At 35.4% G+C, this 17,500-nt stretch overlaps 1 protein-coding gene across 2 annotated transcripts in view; it reads right to left on the reverse strand.

Annotated features, from left to right (window-relative positions):
• The window catches only part of inpp5a (inositol polyphosphate-5-phosphatase A), a 187,527-nt gene that overhangs the window by 26,889 nt on the left and 143,138 nt on the right, over window positions 1-17,500 (reverse strand). For both annotated transcript variants that reach the window (XM_079439461.1, XM_079439462.1), the window contains exons 10-11: window positions 8,902-8,997; window positions 6,421-6,495 (exon numbers count right to left, since the gene is read on the reverse strand). In XM_079439461.1, coding sequence (XP_079295587.1) covers window positions 6,421-6,495; window positions 8,902-8,997 — 171 coding nt within the window. The remainder of the gene's footprint in view (window positions 1-6,420; window positions 6,496-8,901; window positions 8,998-17,500) is intronic.

Below are 17,500 nucleotides of genomic sequence, written 5' to 3' on the forward strand. Positions count from 1 at the left end.
GGTCAAATGATGAGGCAGAAATATGTTGTTAATAACATTCTAGAAGAATTTCTGTGAAAGATACACAGTTACAACTTCTGTGGTGCGTGAAGAAAAAGTAATGTAACTAGTAGTGTAACTAATTACTGTTGCCAGAGATTAATAAGCAAAGTAACAATATTACTTTTGAAAGGAGTAACTAGTAATGAGTAATATTACATTATTTGAGTAACTAGCCCAACACTGCCTGCCAGCCAATCAGAATCGAGTATTCAGACAGACCTTGGTATACACACACACACATATAGTGCTGGGTAGTAATTGATTACACGGTCACAAGAAGAAATCCAGAAGTAGTCAGAATACGTTACCTAAAATGAGTAATCTGAATTTTCATCATGTCATTTTTATGACATTACATTTGTAAGTAATCTATCCATTTCTCGCTCTCTCTCTCTCTCTCTCTATATATATATATATATATTAGGGCTGTGAGTTAAACACATTAACTTAACTAATTAAAAAAATTACGCAATAAAAATATATTTTAACGCAGTTACCGTGCTGGCCCCGCCCCCAGACCTGTACATCATCATACATCCCTGCAATACATCCATACATCCACTACAAATACCATTACAAACCATCAACTTTTAACCATTAAAACCATTACAAAATGGTTCTCTGTAGTGTGTTTTGGACATACAGTATTCCATTAGGATTTATTGGTTTTAACAAGCCACCAATACAAGTCCCATTATAAGCGGTAAAACCATTACTAATTTTGTGATGGTGTGTAATAGTTTATTTGTTTGTTTTTTCGCAGGGATTTCATACAGTTGACAGCAGACAAATATGATGCAGGACAACAACTCCATAAATGCAGTTATGCCCTGAAATTCAAGATATTGGGGCAAAAATGCTCCTGTATGAGTTTTTGTCTCATATTTATATCACATGATAAGCGATATCACACGAGCAGCGGGGACAATATCACACGAGTGCCGTTTATGTACGAATACCACGAGTGATTTTATACAACAGCTCAGTAAATAAGAAGTTAATATTGTGCATATTTTAAACAATATTGTTTGTTTTTGCTCAGTTTTTCCAACAAAATTATTCCCTATAAAGCCGTTGCAGAATTGTTGTGCATCTCCGAGCTACACAGCGGTGTTTAGTTTCTGGATGACTTGCGTTCTTTTGTGCAACATGAAAGAAGAAAGCTGCTTTGGTTACCGATGACTTTCATTGCATGAACGAGAAAAATAACAATACTGAGATGCTTCTCAAATTATCTGCTTTTATGTTCCATTGTATGTCAGGCCGTTGTAGTCTAAATGTTTATGTGTAATAAATGTTATGTTGAATCAAATAAAAAATATTTCTTTCTAAAGCTACTATTTGTCTACTTAATACTTTCTCATTCAACACAAAAATAGCTTTAAATAATCTTGAGAGGGTATTTTCACAGCCAAATGTAATTTGTGATTAATTAGATTAATTAATCGACACATATAATTAGATAAAAAATTTGAATGGACTGACAGCCCTAATATATGTGACCCTCTCTGTGAAATCCAGGCTAAAGTCTCAATCTAAATATGAGATAACGAGCATCAACCGTTAATTTCACTGCGATTTAAATCTTTGACATGGTCTTAGTCAATATTAAAGATATCAATGTTACATTTTCACAGAATGTTCTTTACCGTATGAAGGACGATTTTATGTAGAAAACAGTAAATCACCAAAAATGACTTTAGCTGGGTTTTCACAGCCAGTGTCAAGCACAAAACCAGTCATTAGGGTCAATTTTTTAAAATTGAGATGTATACATCATCTGAAGCTGAATAAATAATCTTTCCATTGATGTATGGTTTGTTATGATCGGACAATATTTGGCTGAGATACAACTATTAGAAAATCTGGAATCTGAGGGAGCAAAAAAATCTAAATATTGAGAAAATCTCCTTTAAAGTTGTTCAAATTAAGTTCTTAGCAATGCATATTACTAATCAAAAATGAAGTTTTGATATATTTATGGTAGGAAAATTTGTCATAAAAGAGAAATGTATAATTGTGATCCATACAATGTATTGTTGTCTATTGCTACAGATATACCTGTGTTACTCATGACTGCTTTTGTGCTGCAGGGTCATATATATATGTATATTCAGACATTTTAATTCTACACAGTGAAAAGGGAAAGTCAAAGTACAGCTATGACACACGTGTGTGTTTGTGTGTGTGTGTGAATGTTGAGTAATTCATTTAGCAGCTAGAGACCTGCGGGCTGAAATTTCACACTACATTTCCTGCGGGTCAATTAATCCGAGTGATTTGCTGCTCTGGTGGGTCAGTAAACCCCGTCTCGTCCCGCTCGTGATCCGTCAGCGTCGGTGACCTTGAGCGCGTGTGTTTGTGAAGCAGACGAAAATAAATAAAACAAACAAACTCCTCCAAAACACCACTTCAGCCCAATAAACGCAGGCCGTCCTAAATCACAGAGCCGCGGTGCGGTTTGGGCCGACGGGCGTCTCCTGCCGTAATTGTGCATTGATTTATGTACAAAATAAGAGCTCTGACAACAGCTGATGCCACTAAAGGCCATCGATAAGAGCCGGGGTGAGAGGTGTTTAATTTGAGTTTTACACCACACACTTTACTTTCATCGCAGCAGCCATATTTTCACACTATTTATGACCAATGCATTATTTTGAGTGCAGCATTCATCCCTCACTAACACATCATCAATGCTCAAAAACTCAAGCCAATCAAATATTACAGCAGCTTCACTCAGAAATATTGCTATAAACTGGTTTTTCATTCATTGCAATTTTGGTGCTCAAATGTCTGATACTTGTATCTAAAGAATAGAAAAACAGATGCATCTATAATTTGTCTTATATAGATTTGTATATATTGCATGTGTTTGTGTGTGTGTGTGTATACATATATATATATATATATATATATATATATATATATAAGTGTGGTCAAACAATTAATCATGATTAATTGCATCCAAAATAAAAGTTTGTTTACAACAGCATATATATATAAGATTTGTCTTATATATTTGTGTCTTTACTATTTTTTCTTTTGCATTTTAGGTCTTTTATATTTAAGAGTTGCAACTGTAGTCAATTGTGATTAAAATGAAAAAAGGTTGAATAAACATCATTAGTTAGTGTTCAGAAACGCATCTTTGATGCTGGTTTTTCTGTTTCTGTTGTGGATGAATCTGCATTATGTGACACACATGCAAATAAACCTTTACAAGTGAAATCAGACCTCAAACTATTATAATGTACAGGAAACGCAGATCTGTTTTCATTATCAGATTGATAAAAGTGTGATGAGAGCGGATTCTCATGCATGCAGCGTTTCCTCGAGTCTGCTTTGATTAGCGACGCCTCGGCGGGAACGACAGCTGAAATATGAAAGCCTCGCGTTATTTATTTATTTATTTGGACTCTTAAAAACTGCGGTTTGAGCGATGTAGCGGCGTGTACGCGGCCCGCATGACGAGCGCAGATGGAGAAGTTCATCACTCGCTCCGGATTCCGCTCGGATCCTCCTGATAAAGTTTCAATAAAGAGACACTGAAGCAAAATCAATGAGAGTTAGTGGGGTGGAGGCGTCTCTCACACACACACACACACACACGGGCCCCGCGGAAAATTTAATCTTCCCAAATCCTCATCAGAGCGCTCCATCCTCACCGCGTGACAGCCGCCTGGATAATTAATTATACAGTTTCGATGGCTATATCGACTAAACAAACCTATTAATCATGGCAAAAGTCAATAGGCATGGACGTATTCAATCATGTCCTGACCAATGATTACTCCTTTCAAAATACAATAATTATTTTCGAGAGCTGCCTCGAATTAAATTTCTGTCAAGCCGGTACAACTCTAGTCGTTGATGAAGGATGCTGGGAGGGACATTCGTCGTTCTGGAGGCAGTTTGTTTTCCAGGGATCATAAGACGGTGTGTTTAAGTAGAGCATGACCATCAGATTATCTCTCATGTGCCATCAGGACATCCATCACACACACGCACACGCACACACACACACACACACACACACGCACGCACGCACGCACGCACGCACACACACACACACACACACACGCACGCACACGCACACACACACACACACACACACAGACACACACACACACACACACACACAGACACACACACACACACACACACACACACACACACACACACACACTCACACACACACACACACACACACACACACACACACACACTAACGGTTTCAGCTTCTTCATGCTCCTGTTAATGATGCTCTTGGTAATTTGGAGAAAGAATAAACAGACAGACAATCCTCACTCCTCTCATACTGTCAGATTATGAGCTTCTTTCACATTTGAAAAACAAACGTTAACTGAAATAACATATAAAAAATGCATTTCAGCTATATATTTCAACTTACTATATTTTTCAATTTCAACTTACTATTATTAAAAAATTTATGAAAAAAAAAACTTACTAAGACCTTAATTAAAATTTAAACGAAAATATAAAAATAAAAATTTATTTTTTAAATCACCAATACATTTTTAGTTTTCAGGATTTTTTTTTTTTTTTTACCAAACGTTGTATAAAGATGATTCTCAACTATGTTATAACAGAATGATTTGATATACCATTTCTCTTTCTGCAAAATGTGTGTAAAATGGCCATAAACAGGTTCTCTCATTATATACAATGTATCTATAAACTAAATCTAATTTGCATATTAATGTGTTTTTGGGGCAACATGTAATGAAAAAAGAAGTGTAATAATGGGAGTAATAATTGACAAGATTTTCATAATAATGTATAATATTTCATAGAATATTGAAATATAATTTCTTTCCCTATTCATTTGTTATGTCTCCCAAAACCCGTAATAAACATGCTTTTAGTCCCGGTGTCCTCATATGAGGACATGTTTGAAATCAACGTCCTGTTTCGTAACAGAAAGCCATATTTTGATTTGAAACCCCATAACATTTTCCTGAGATGTTGATTTATGAGACCGATTTAAATGATAATGACAAAATATGATCATATTTCCATAAGAGTGTCATTAAATTAATATCAGACATTTTTGAAGAGCAAGGAGAGGGAGTGGTGATGGTGAAGCATCCAATCATTTAGTATCTCTGAAAAGCCCTGAAGGTGCTCCGTACAGGACATCCAGACTTAACACTGTGTCTCAGAGAAATACACTGAAATATAATATCCTCATGAGGTCACAGGGTCTTAAGAGGTTAACTTGATAACTAAAACTGAAAAAATATATAAACATTAACAATAAAAACACAACTGAATGACTAAACAGGAAAAAAAGTGTGACTAAAAAAGGAAAATAAACAAATTCACAATAAAAACAATAAAATATAAAAATATTTCAGCTACTTCTCATTTTCATTTGGTTTAATCTGATAACTAAAACTGAAATAAAAATAATAAAAACTTTAATTAAATAAAAAAAAAAAAAAAGGAAAAAGTTTTTTTTTGTTAAATATTAAAAAATCCAAAACACATTCTGTGTGAACAACACAAACACACTCTGATCAAACGAAATCATTTAAAGTGGCTCAAAGGTGTGTATTTTATAATTAAATGAGTTTTTAAGCCATGCTGGCATCAGTTTAATTTGACTAAAGACCAAGTGCCAAAATATTAGAAGCATTAGAGTTTGACAGGACATCAACATTTTTCAAATTAATTAATTTATTTACATGTTCATAAAAGTTATTTATTTAATTTACATCTTTACTTATTTAATTTAATTTATGTTCGTGCTGTCAAACGATTAATCATGATTTTAGTTTTTGAAAGTTTTTGTTCAAATAATCTATGTGTGTGTTGTATATATTTATTATGTATATATAAATCCACACACATGCATGTACATGTTAAAGAAAAATATGCTATGTTTATATATCAAATATATTTATATATTACATAAATTACATGAACATAAATATATACATGTAATATTCTCAAAATATATGCTGTATGTGTTTGTTTTTATATAAACATAATAAATATAAACAGCACACACATATATATTATGTAAACAAAAACTTTTATTTTGGATGCTATTAATCGTATGACAGCACTAATTTATTTATTTTCAAATAACTGTACTGCATGGAAATGGAAGGTGATCTATTATTTGTATTTTGTTAATGTGTCTCTTTATAAGCGCTGATATGAGGTCTGACCTCTCCATCATAACCTGCCCTAACATCTGTATCCACAATGACATCCAGTGTGCTGCTAATCGTCTTAATTCATAAAGTTCATCAGGCTCCGCAGCTGCTCTCCATCAAAGCATCATTCAGGAAGACAGAAGTCAAACATTCACACGGTTATGAAGCATCTAAACAGAAACGAGTCTCTTACCAGCATTCCATTGTTTTCCCGGAAAACGTCCTGGTTAATGTAATTAAAAAACTTCTTTTCCAGCTGTAGGACAACCTATGAGAGGACAGAGAACAAACACATCTTCATTAGCTTCAGCGAACTCACTTTAACAGCAGAAACCAATGAGAGCCAGTATTATAAATACAGTGTATGACATTGGCTCTGGTTCAGAAGTTTGGGTCAATAAGATAAAGTTTTTAAAATAAATTAACACAAGGATGTGTTAACTTGATCAAAAGTGACAGTAAAGACGTTTATAATGTTACAGAAATTTCTATTTCAAATAAATGCTGTTCTCCTGAACTTTCTATTCATCTGTGAATCCTGAAAAATAAAATGCATCACAGTTTCCACAAAAATATTGTGCAGCACAGCTGTGTTCAACATTGATAATAATCAGAAATGTTTGTTGAGCAGTAAATCAGTATATTATTATGATTTCTGAAGATCATGTGACACTGAAGACTGGAGTAATGATGCTGAAAATACAGCTGCAGATCACAGAAATAAATTACACTTTAACACATATTCACATAGAAAACAGTTTTAAAAAAAATAAAAATCTTACTGTTCAAAAACTTTTGACTGGTAGTGTATATACACACACACACATTTTTATACATGTGTGTGTGTGTGTGTTTATTTATTTATTCATATATATGTGTGTGTTAGTGTATGTATGTAGATAGATAGAGAGATAAATACCCAGACATAGACATATATTGCTATTAGTGTTGTCAAAAATATGGATATTTCGATAAATATCGATACTGAAATATCTGAACGGTACCAATATTAATTTCCCGAAGTATGGATACACCGATACTAGCCGAGCTTCTCTCCAAAGGCGCGTGGACAAGCACCACACGTGACCGCACTCGTCTCCTTCGCTCTGGTTAAATAGCAGAAGTGAAGTGAATAGAAAGATGACTGCTCTGGTTGTTAAAGAACACAGCAGGAGCGCTATCTGTAGGGATCTATGATCTCCGCGATGCAGAGAACGCCACGGAATCCAGTCATAAACACGGAGTTTACAGTTTAACGCGGAATGTCACGGAATTTGTCAAAGTTTGGATGAATTAATCAAAAGTAGGTCATTACACTTAAATCAAATCACGATATGGACTAGTATCTGTAAATATTAAGCTGCAAACGTGGATTTAAATCTGAATCCTGCATGTTCTGCGCGTCTCTGTGTGAATGTGCTGCACGTGCGGTTGTGTTTACTAATGTGGCGCTCGCGGTGATTTCAGCGTCTGCCGTCTCAATGAGGACATAAATACATCAACAATATCTCCAGAACTGATCTGAAAGGCACTTTACCAGCATTTTACCATTTAATTTGAGTAAAACTAGCGTCATATCATACACACACAGAACTTTAGAAGTATTCACGGCAACCCGTCAAAATAAAAGTTCAGTTTAACTTCGCCTATTAAAGACCGTGTGCCAGAAATAGGCTATATTACTATTATTTAGTAGAATGTACATAATACTACTACTTACTACTACTGTTCATTTTTTTAAAGAAATAATCACAAAATATTTTAGTTTTAATTTTAATAGTAAATCCCCTTCATTTGCCAAAAATGTAAATGTTTAATTTTCATTAATTCAAATATAAATTAATTAAAATTGTTTTATGCCTTCATCTGATATCCAGTAAAATTTAAATACACAACACAGAATTTCTGAGGGGGAAAACACATTTCATAAGGCTACTGTAAGAATAAATAAATAGTTTGTATGCATTCAAATAATAGACATGCTAAAACACAGAATTTGGTAACAATAAAACATAAGGTTTCATACGGCCCTAAACGTGTCATTTTTGTTACACTTTTAATAAATTAAATGTTAAATTGTATAATTTTCATGATTTTAATGAATTAGACATGCTTTTAGATTAATAGCATTTAATTTGACCATTAAAAAAAAAAAGAGTCCAGAAAAATTCAAACGGAAAAAAACGGAATCCAGAAAAATTTTAAATGGAAAAAATTGAATGTAGAAAAAAATAAAACGGAATTTGGGGAAAAATAAAAGGGATTTCATAGGGCCCTATATCTGGAAATATTCTGGTTATGAAGCAAATGAGAATATCAACAAATAGAACTTTGGATTTTAATTAGTACATGTATTAGTAAACGTTAGTTTCAATTAACATTTAACTAAGATTCATAAATAAATCAACAAATGCAGTACCTCAAGACATTTTTTTGTTCATGTAAAATATACCGCATGTTCTCGACTTGTTACATTTATCTTTAAATTAAAAAAAATTACCCCCTTAATATTGTGGCAGTTTTTTTCTCCGTGGTATCGAAAATCAATATTTTTCAAGGTATCAAGGTATCAGGTTTTTCAAGTTAGAAATTCCGGTATCGTGACAACACTAACTGCTATATATAGGTTGAACATATATGTTTGATGACTAAATGAAGCAGTGAAAGGCTGCACCTTGCGGTCATTGTCTGACTCTCTGAAGATGAGTTTGTCGACTTCATTGGTGTCTGCAGATCTCACCGTCTGCATACTGGCCGTCGAGCACAGACTCTGAGGAGAAGAAGAGACGACATCGATTTAATATCAGCATCTCAACATCTGCACAACACAACACAGGAGCATCTCTCTTTATTCCTCTGCATGCATTGAGCTTAAAGACTGTGTGCTCCGTTAAAGTCCCTTTTGTCGACTCTTTTAACATTCGGTTAAACATTCGGCCATCTGTGTTTGAGGACAGTTGAATGAGGTAATCCGGTTCCCAGCGCACACAGGCCGGCCCGAGAAGCCATTGAAATTTAAAGCACAGATTAGCTAATCAGGTCAAGCCAATAAACCCGGCAGGAAAACCCTTTGGAGGGAAATGTCAGAAAGCCGAGGAGCAGCGCGGTGGATCAGAACAAACAGCTTCGGCTTAAGCCGCTCTCTAAAGAGCCAACAAATCGCTCCATCTTTCAGTCATTTGCAGCGGCGGCAGCAGCCACTAATGCGCTTTGCTCTCATTAAGCTGATTTTGTAATGAATAGCCCTGGAAAAACACCTCAAAAGGGCCAGAGACAGAGAGAGCGGCCCGTCAGGAGTCACACATTTCATTGGCTTTGGATCTTTCTCAAGAACTTCTTAATGATCAAACCATAGAAAGAAAAACTCAAACGCTGCTGCTCAGATTGAAAGTCGGCCAAGCAGAAACTCAACCGGAGCACAACGGACTGATGCGGGAAAAGCATCTTACTGTAGAGTTCAGAAAACATTCATATTCGTACTGCGCCATGGTACAACAGTTATACCCATTCTCTCAAGAAAGAAACTCGTAATCTTGAGCGCAAATGGAGAAAAACTAAATTAGAAGTTTTTAGAATTGCGTGGAAAAACAGTATGTCCAGCTATAGACAGGCTCTAAAAGCTGCCAGGGCAGAGCATATCCGCAAACTCATAGATAATAACCAAAACAATCCAAGGTTATTATTTAGCACAGTGGCTAGATTAACAAATAAACAGACACCACCCGATCTAAATATTCCCCCACAGTTTAATAGTAATGATTTTATGAATTTCTTTACTGATAAAATAGATAACATCAGAAATACAATATCAAATGTAGATTCTACTGCGTCTAGTATTTCAGCTTCATTCATCGCACCCAAAGAAAAACTGCCGTGCTTTATAACTATAGGACAGGAAGAGCTAAATAAACTTATCAGTGCATCTAAACCAACAACATGTTTATTAGATCCTGTACCCACTAAACTACTGAAAGAGTTGTTACCTGTAGCAGAAGAACCGCTTCTCAATATTATTAACTCATCGTTAGCCTTAGGTCACGTCCCAAAACCATTCAAGCTGGCGGTTATTAAGCCTCTTATTAAGAAACCACAACTAGATTCTAATGAACTGGCAAATTACAGACCCATTTCAAATCTTCCGTTTGTGTCTAAAATTTTAGAAAAAGTGGTGTTTGCTGAATTATGCTCCTTTTTGCAAAAAAATGATCTCTATGAAGAATTTGAGTCAGGTTTCAGGCCTCACCATAGCACAGAAACTGCACTTGTTAAAATTACAAATGACTTGCTTCTTGCTTCAGATCAAGGCTGCACCTCATTGCTAGTATTACTTGATCTTAGTGCTGCGTTCGACACTAGACCATGATATACTCATAGATCGATTACAAAACTATACTGGTATTCAAGGGCAGGCTTTAAGATGGTTTAGATCCTACCTGTCCGATCGCTACCACTTTGTTCATTTAAATGGAGAGTCATCTCAATTATCACCAGTAAAGTATGGAGTACCACAAGGATCTGTCCTAGGTCCTCTGATATTTTCAATATACATGTTGCCTCTTGGTAATATTATTAGAAAACACGGGATTAGTTTTCATTGTTATGCTGATGATACTCAACTATATATCTCAACAAGACCAGATGAAACTTCTAAACTATCTAAGCTAATAGATTGTGTAAAAAGTGTAAAAGATTGGATGACCAATAATTTCCTCCTATTAAATTCAGATAAGACAGAGATATTACTTATTGGACCAAAAAACAGTACACAGAATCTCGTGGATTATTTGCAACTAGACGGATGCACTGTTACGTCCTCTAAAGTCAAAAATCTGGGTGTTATATTACAACTTGTCCTTTGAAAATCATATTTCCCATGTTACAAAAACAGCATTCTTCCATCTTAGAAACATTGCCAAGCTTCGAAGCATGCTACCTGTTTCTGATGCAGAAAAGCTAGTTCATGCATTCATGACCTCTAGACTGGACTATTGTAATGCACTGCTAGCTGCTTGTCCTGCATCTTCAATAAACAAGCTACAGATAGTCCAAAATGCAGCGGCTAGAGTTCTTACCAGGTCAAGAAAATATGATCATATTACCCCAATTTTACAGTCTCTGCACTGGCTACCTATTAAGTTCCGTATCATTTACTAAATATTATTACTTGCCTATAAGGCCCTAAATGGTTTAGCTCCTGCGTGCCTAACTCGTCTTCTAGCACGCTATAATCCAACCCGCTCCCTAAGGTCACAAAACTCTGGACTTTTGGTAGTACCTAGGATAGCAAAGTCCACTAAAGGAGGTAGAGCTTTTTCACATTTGGCTCCCAAACTCTGGAATAGCCTTCCTGATAACATTCGGGGTTCAGACACACTCTCTCTGTTTAAATCTAGATTAAAGACACATCTCTTTAGCCAAGCATTCACATAATGCATCTTATAATCTTGTACTGCAGTTATATCTGATCAAATGTACATTATTATTATTCTTTAGCTTGGGTTGAACAAATCATTTTTGCTTAGATGGAACAGCAGCTACGCTAATTATGTCTCATTTGTTTCTCTGTTGATTAACATCCCGTGGTAACTAGGAATGACAGAAGCTTCAGTCTGGATCCAACCCTTAAATGATCTGAGATGACCGAACACCTGAGAAAAGATGATGCTAACCCCTCAGAGGACCTCAGAGGATGCCAACGCTCAGACAACATACACAATTAACAAATTTTGCCATAAATTAAATATATTAAGGTTCTGAAATATATAAATATATTGTGGAAACTTAAATTCCTGTAGAGCTGCTTTGCAACAATTTGTATCGTAAAAAGCGCTATACAAATAAACTTGAATTGAATTGAATTGAATATTCAGAGGGATTTGAGAAACCATGAGGCTTCAGATGATTATAAAATCAGCTGCTCGTTCTGTGATACTGATTCTCTGAATGCATATGATTGTTTATATGACTACTTAAAGAAACACGCACACATTAAATACTGAATATTCTATGAGTGTAAAGAGAAATTAATGAGACAACAATCAATTATAAAGTTTAAAGTCATTACACTCAAAGACTAAAGCACAGATTGACACCACTGACCAATCAGGAGTTACACAGAAATGGGAAATAAATTCATTTATGAAGAGGGTTATGTTTACATTTTAATTTCAACTGTCAATAATAAAAAAAGTACTAATTTAAATATTTTATTTTATATGAATTTATTCATATATGATTATTCCTTAAATAAATAATAAAATACATAATTATCTAAAATTTATTCTTTGAATTTCAAATGTCAATTTTAAAGTAAAAACTGTTATTTTATATGTATATAATTATATATTATTCATTCTTTTATTTATTTTCATACATATAAAAGATAATGTAAAATATTTATTTATATTTTTTATGTATACATTAGAAAAAAGATATAAAAACAAACACACACAGATATATATATGTATGTGCGTATGTGTATATATATATATAAAACTGTATAAAAATACAAAAATGTATAAGTACAAAAATATTATATATTATATTATATATATATTAGTAGTAAAGTACTTCTATACCATGGTACTGATTGATTACCTTAATCAGGTATTAACCTCAAACCCGCCACAAAACATGGCAGTACCGCGGTACTTCAGGTATTTTGTACATGTATTAAAGCAGGAGAAGATGAACTCTAAACATGTTAAAGCTTCACAACAGAAGCCAAAAACTCTACAAATCCACACTTCTGTTTCCAGACAGAGAGAAGTATTGATTGATTGATTGATTGATCACATGTTCCCTGACCTTGAGTGATCAGATTCATCTCAGAGCTGATCAATCACAGTCATTTCTCCTGATCTCATCATGTGTTCTGCTGCAGCTTATTAAAACACATCATTAATTAAAGCCCGTGATCCTGATTACACACCAGGTGCATCAACACAAACTCACGCTGACCTGCGCACACGCGCCTGTGATTGGACGCTGCGGGTCATGTGACTTCAGCAGCGCGGCCAGAAGTGTGCATAAACTCAATCTGAGCGCACTCTCACTGACCTCGTCTCAAATCACATTAACTTCATACTCCAGGAGATAATAAACAGAGACTGAGAGCAAATCAGTGCAGGAATGAAGAAATTCAGAGGAAACAACATCTATAAAGATGAAATATATATATATATATATACACACACACACACAAAACAAAAGTTTTTATTGTTTTATGTCTGTACGGTGTATATTTGTTATGTATATATAAATACACACACATAAATGAAAAATTTTATGTTTATATGTTAAATGTTAATGTATATGTATATATATATATATATATATATATATATATATACACACACACAGGTCCTTCTCAAAAAATTAGCATATTGTGATAAAGTTCATTATTTTCTGTAATGTACTGATAAACATTAGACTTTCATATATTTTAGATTCATTACAACACAACTGAAGTAGTTCAAGCCTTTTATTGTTTTAATATTGATGATTTTGGCATACAGCTCATGAAAACCCAAAATTCCTATCTCAAAAAATTAGCATATCATGAAAAGGTTCTCTAAACGAGCTATTAACCTAATCATCTGAATCAACTAATTAACTCTAAACACCTGCAAAAGATTCCTGAGGCTTTTAAAAACTCCCAGCCTGGTTCATTACTCAAAACCGCAATCATGGGTAAGACTGCCGACCTGACTGCTGTCCAGAAGGCCATCATTGACACCCTCAAGCAAGAGGGTAAGACACAGAAAGACATTTCTGAACGAATAGGCTGTTCCCAGAGTGCTGTATCAAGGCACCTCAGTGGGAAGTCTGTGGGAAGGAAAAAGTGTGGCAGAAAACGCAGCACAACGAGAAGAGGTGACCGGACCCTGAGGAAGATTGTGGAGAAGGACCGATTCCAGACCTTGGGGGACCTGCGGAAGCAGTGGACTGAGTCTGGAGTAGAAACATCCAGAGCCACCGTGTACAGGCGTGTGCAGGAAATGGGCTACAGGTGCCGCATTCCCCAGGTCAAGCCACTTTTGAACCAGAAACAGCGGCAGAAGCGCCTGACCTGGGCTACAGAGAAGCAGCACTGGACTGTTGCTCAGTGGTCCAAAGTACTTTTTTCGGATGAAAGCAAATTTTGCATGTCATTCGGAAATCAAGGTGCCAGAGTCTGGAGGAAGACTGGGGAGAGGGAAATGCCAAAATGCCTGAAGTCCAGTGTCAAGTACCCACAGTCAGTGATGCTGGTGTTGGTCCACTGTGTTTTATCAAGGGCAGGGTCAATGCAGCTAGCTATCAGGAGATTTTGGAGCACTTCATGCTTCCATCTGCTGAAAAGCTTTGTGGAGATGAAGATTTCATTTTTCAGCACGACCTGGCACCTGCTCACAGTGCCAAAACCACTGGTAAATGGTTTACTGACCATGGTATTACTGTGCTCAATTGGCCTGCCAACTCTCCTGACCTGAACCCCATAGAGAATCTGTGGGATATTGTGAAGAGAAAGTTGAGAGACGCAAGACCCAACACTCTGGATGAGCTTAAGGCCGCTATCGAAGCATCCTGGGCCTCCATAACACCTCAGCAGTGCCACAGGCTGATTGCCTCCATGCCACGCCGCATTGAAGCAGTCATTTCTGCAAAAGGATTCCCGACCAAGTATTGAGTGCATAACTGAACATAATTATTTGAAGGTTGACTTTTTTTGTATTAAAAACACTTTTCTTTTATTGGTCGGATGAAATATGCTAATTTTTTGAGATTTTTGGGTTTTCATGAGCTGTATGCCAAAATCATCAATATTAAAACAATAAAAGGCTTGAACTACTTCAGTTGTGTTGTAATGAATCTAAAATATATGAAAGTCTAATGTTTATCAGTACATTACAGAAAATAATGAACTTTATCACAATATGCAAATTTTTTGAAAAGGACCTGTATATATATGTGTGTGTGTGTGTAATTTATGTAAAATGTATGTAACAATTATATATATAATATTATAAAAAATATAATATGTAAAACAAAATAAATATATTCAACAAAAAATAATGTAATATTAATATATAATGATATCAATAATATTAACAACAATAATAATAATAACAAATATTAAATATAATATATAGATGCAATATATAATATTAAATATATGAACAAATTAAATATAATATTATATTTAAAATTTTATATTGCATAATAAACAAGTACAGTAGTTTATATATCAAATCTAATAATAATAATAATTCTATGATAATTACACAGTTTTATAAAACAAACAAACATCCAGGTGTGTCATTTCTAGGGACACATCTCAAATGCATCAGCTTTCAGCTTAACATCCAGTCAGTGAATGTCACACAGTCAGAAAAATGTGGCACAAAAGTTACTACACCCTACAACAAGCCCCGTGTGTTCAGGCCAATCCCATGATGCCCTGCTGGAGGCGATTAATCCAGAGCGCAGTAAAGTGAGTCCTGTGCTCGGGGTTCAGGAGACGTGCTTTAAACCGTGTTGATGAAGCCTTGAGCCTACAGCACTAAAACTTTCCCTGATCACTCAATCCTGACATTATTGATTTTTATCCCATAATTCTACAGCGCTGCCATCACAGCCCAGAAAATGAGCAACTGAGGACAGAGCTGGAGAAAACAGAAAATGAGAGAAACTGGGTGGTGAAAATGCAAAAAAAAGATGAAGATTAAGCCTTTATTCTAATATTGACCAGAACATCTCCAGCATGTGCAGAAGAAAATGTAAAATGGAGATTAGCACAAGCAAACTAGGATAAATTATATAATCTATATTACATTTATAATATTGTATATTAGCTCTAATGTGAGTGTATATACCTAAACATTGTTTAAAATCTTTTTTTACATAATGTGTGTGTGTGTGTGTGTATGTATGTATGTATGTATTTAATTTAAATAATTTACAGGTTTACTATTTACTAGTAATATCAATATTTATTGTGTATATTTATAATTTCTATAAGTTTTTTCTATAAGTGTTCTATAAGTGGTATTTTTTTATTTATTTAGGGGGTGTTGACGCAACACCATTTTCAACTAAAAACTGAACATTTTTTATGCGTTCATTTACACAGGTTTCAAAGCGTAGATTTTTGAAAACGATACCATTGTCATCTCCACATAAAATAAAAAAAGCGAATGTGTAAAAATGGTGATGTTGTGCTCATGCATATTACGTGTTCAGCCAACAGGAATGCGTATGTCAAGTCAAGTCAAGTCAAGTCTGCTTTATTGTCAATTCTTCCACATGTACGGCGCATACATACAGAGAATTGACATGCGTTACTCTCAGACTCTCAGTATGTGCACAGGTGCGTAGTGTTTATTACAAAGTGACGTCGCCACCTACTGGCCTGGCATGCATAATGCAGCGTTTTTAGTTGTTTTTTGCAGATCTGTTTGAACAGGGATCGTTTTGACAACAATGTTGTCTGTACGCAAAACGTTTGTGAAAAAAAGTTGTTGACGAAAACTGAGGCAAATTTTTGCTAAATTAAATGGACAGTTCAACCAAAAATCTAATTCTGTCATCGCTTACACACCCTCATGTTGTTCCAAACCTACATTCTTCAAAATATCTTCTTTTGTTGACGGTACCCATTGACTTCCATAATATGGAAAAAATACTATGGAAGTCAATGGCTACCGTCAACTGATTGTTTACCACCTTTCTTCAAAATATCTTCTTTTGTGTTCAACAACTTGAGGAAGAGTAAATGATGACAGAATTTTCATTTATGGGTGAACTGTCCATTTAACATTGCTGTACATTTGTGCTTGTTTTTACGAGATCACTTAACTTTAACACTCCCTGAAAATCCCACACGCATCCTTTCCCATCAGCCCCTGCGGTGGAGAAGCTCAATGTAGGGGGTCCGTGAGCTGAAAAGAGACGAGGGCAGATAAAGAGGTGTGGGAGAGAGAGGATAAAGCCACCTATTTATCTTGGCCGTCGCAACATCTGGGAAATCTCTCTAAAACAATGGGGAGCAGGGCCAAGGGCCTCCGATACCGCCGGGCCCCGTCCAAGCGCGTTTGTTCTCCACCGCAGATAATGGACGCGCCACAAATCATTGTGGGATGCGAGAGAGGTGCTATGTGTGTGCGTTCACCCCTCTGGTATTTAACCACTCAAATGGACCATTCTCTAGAGCCCGGCAGGACAAATTGGCCGGCCTGGAAGTCTTTGAGAGTCAGTGCAGCGCAAGGAGAATAGAACAGGCCTGAAACACA

Source organism: Barbus barbus (assembly GCF_936440315.1).
Source record: "Barbus barbus genome assembly, chromosome: 18".
Classification (NCBI taxonomy): Eukaryota; Metazoa; Chordata; class Actinopteri; order Cypriniformes; family Cyprinidae; genus Barbus; species Barbus barbus.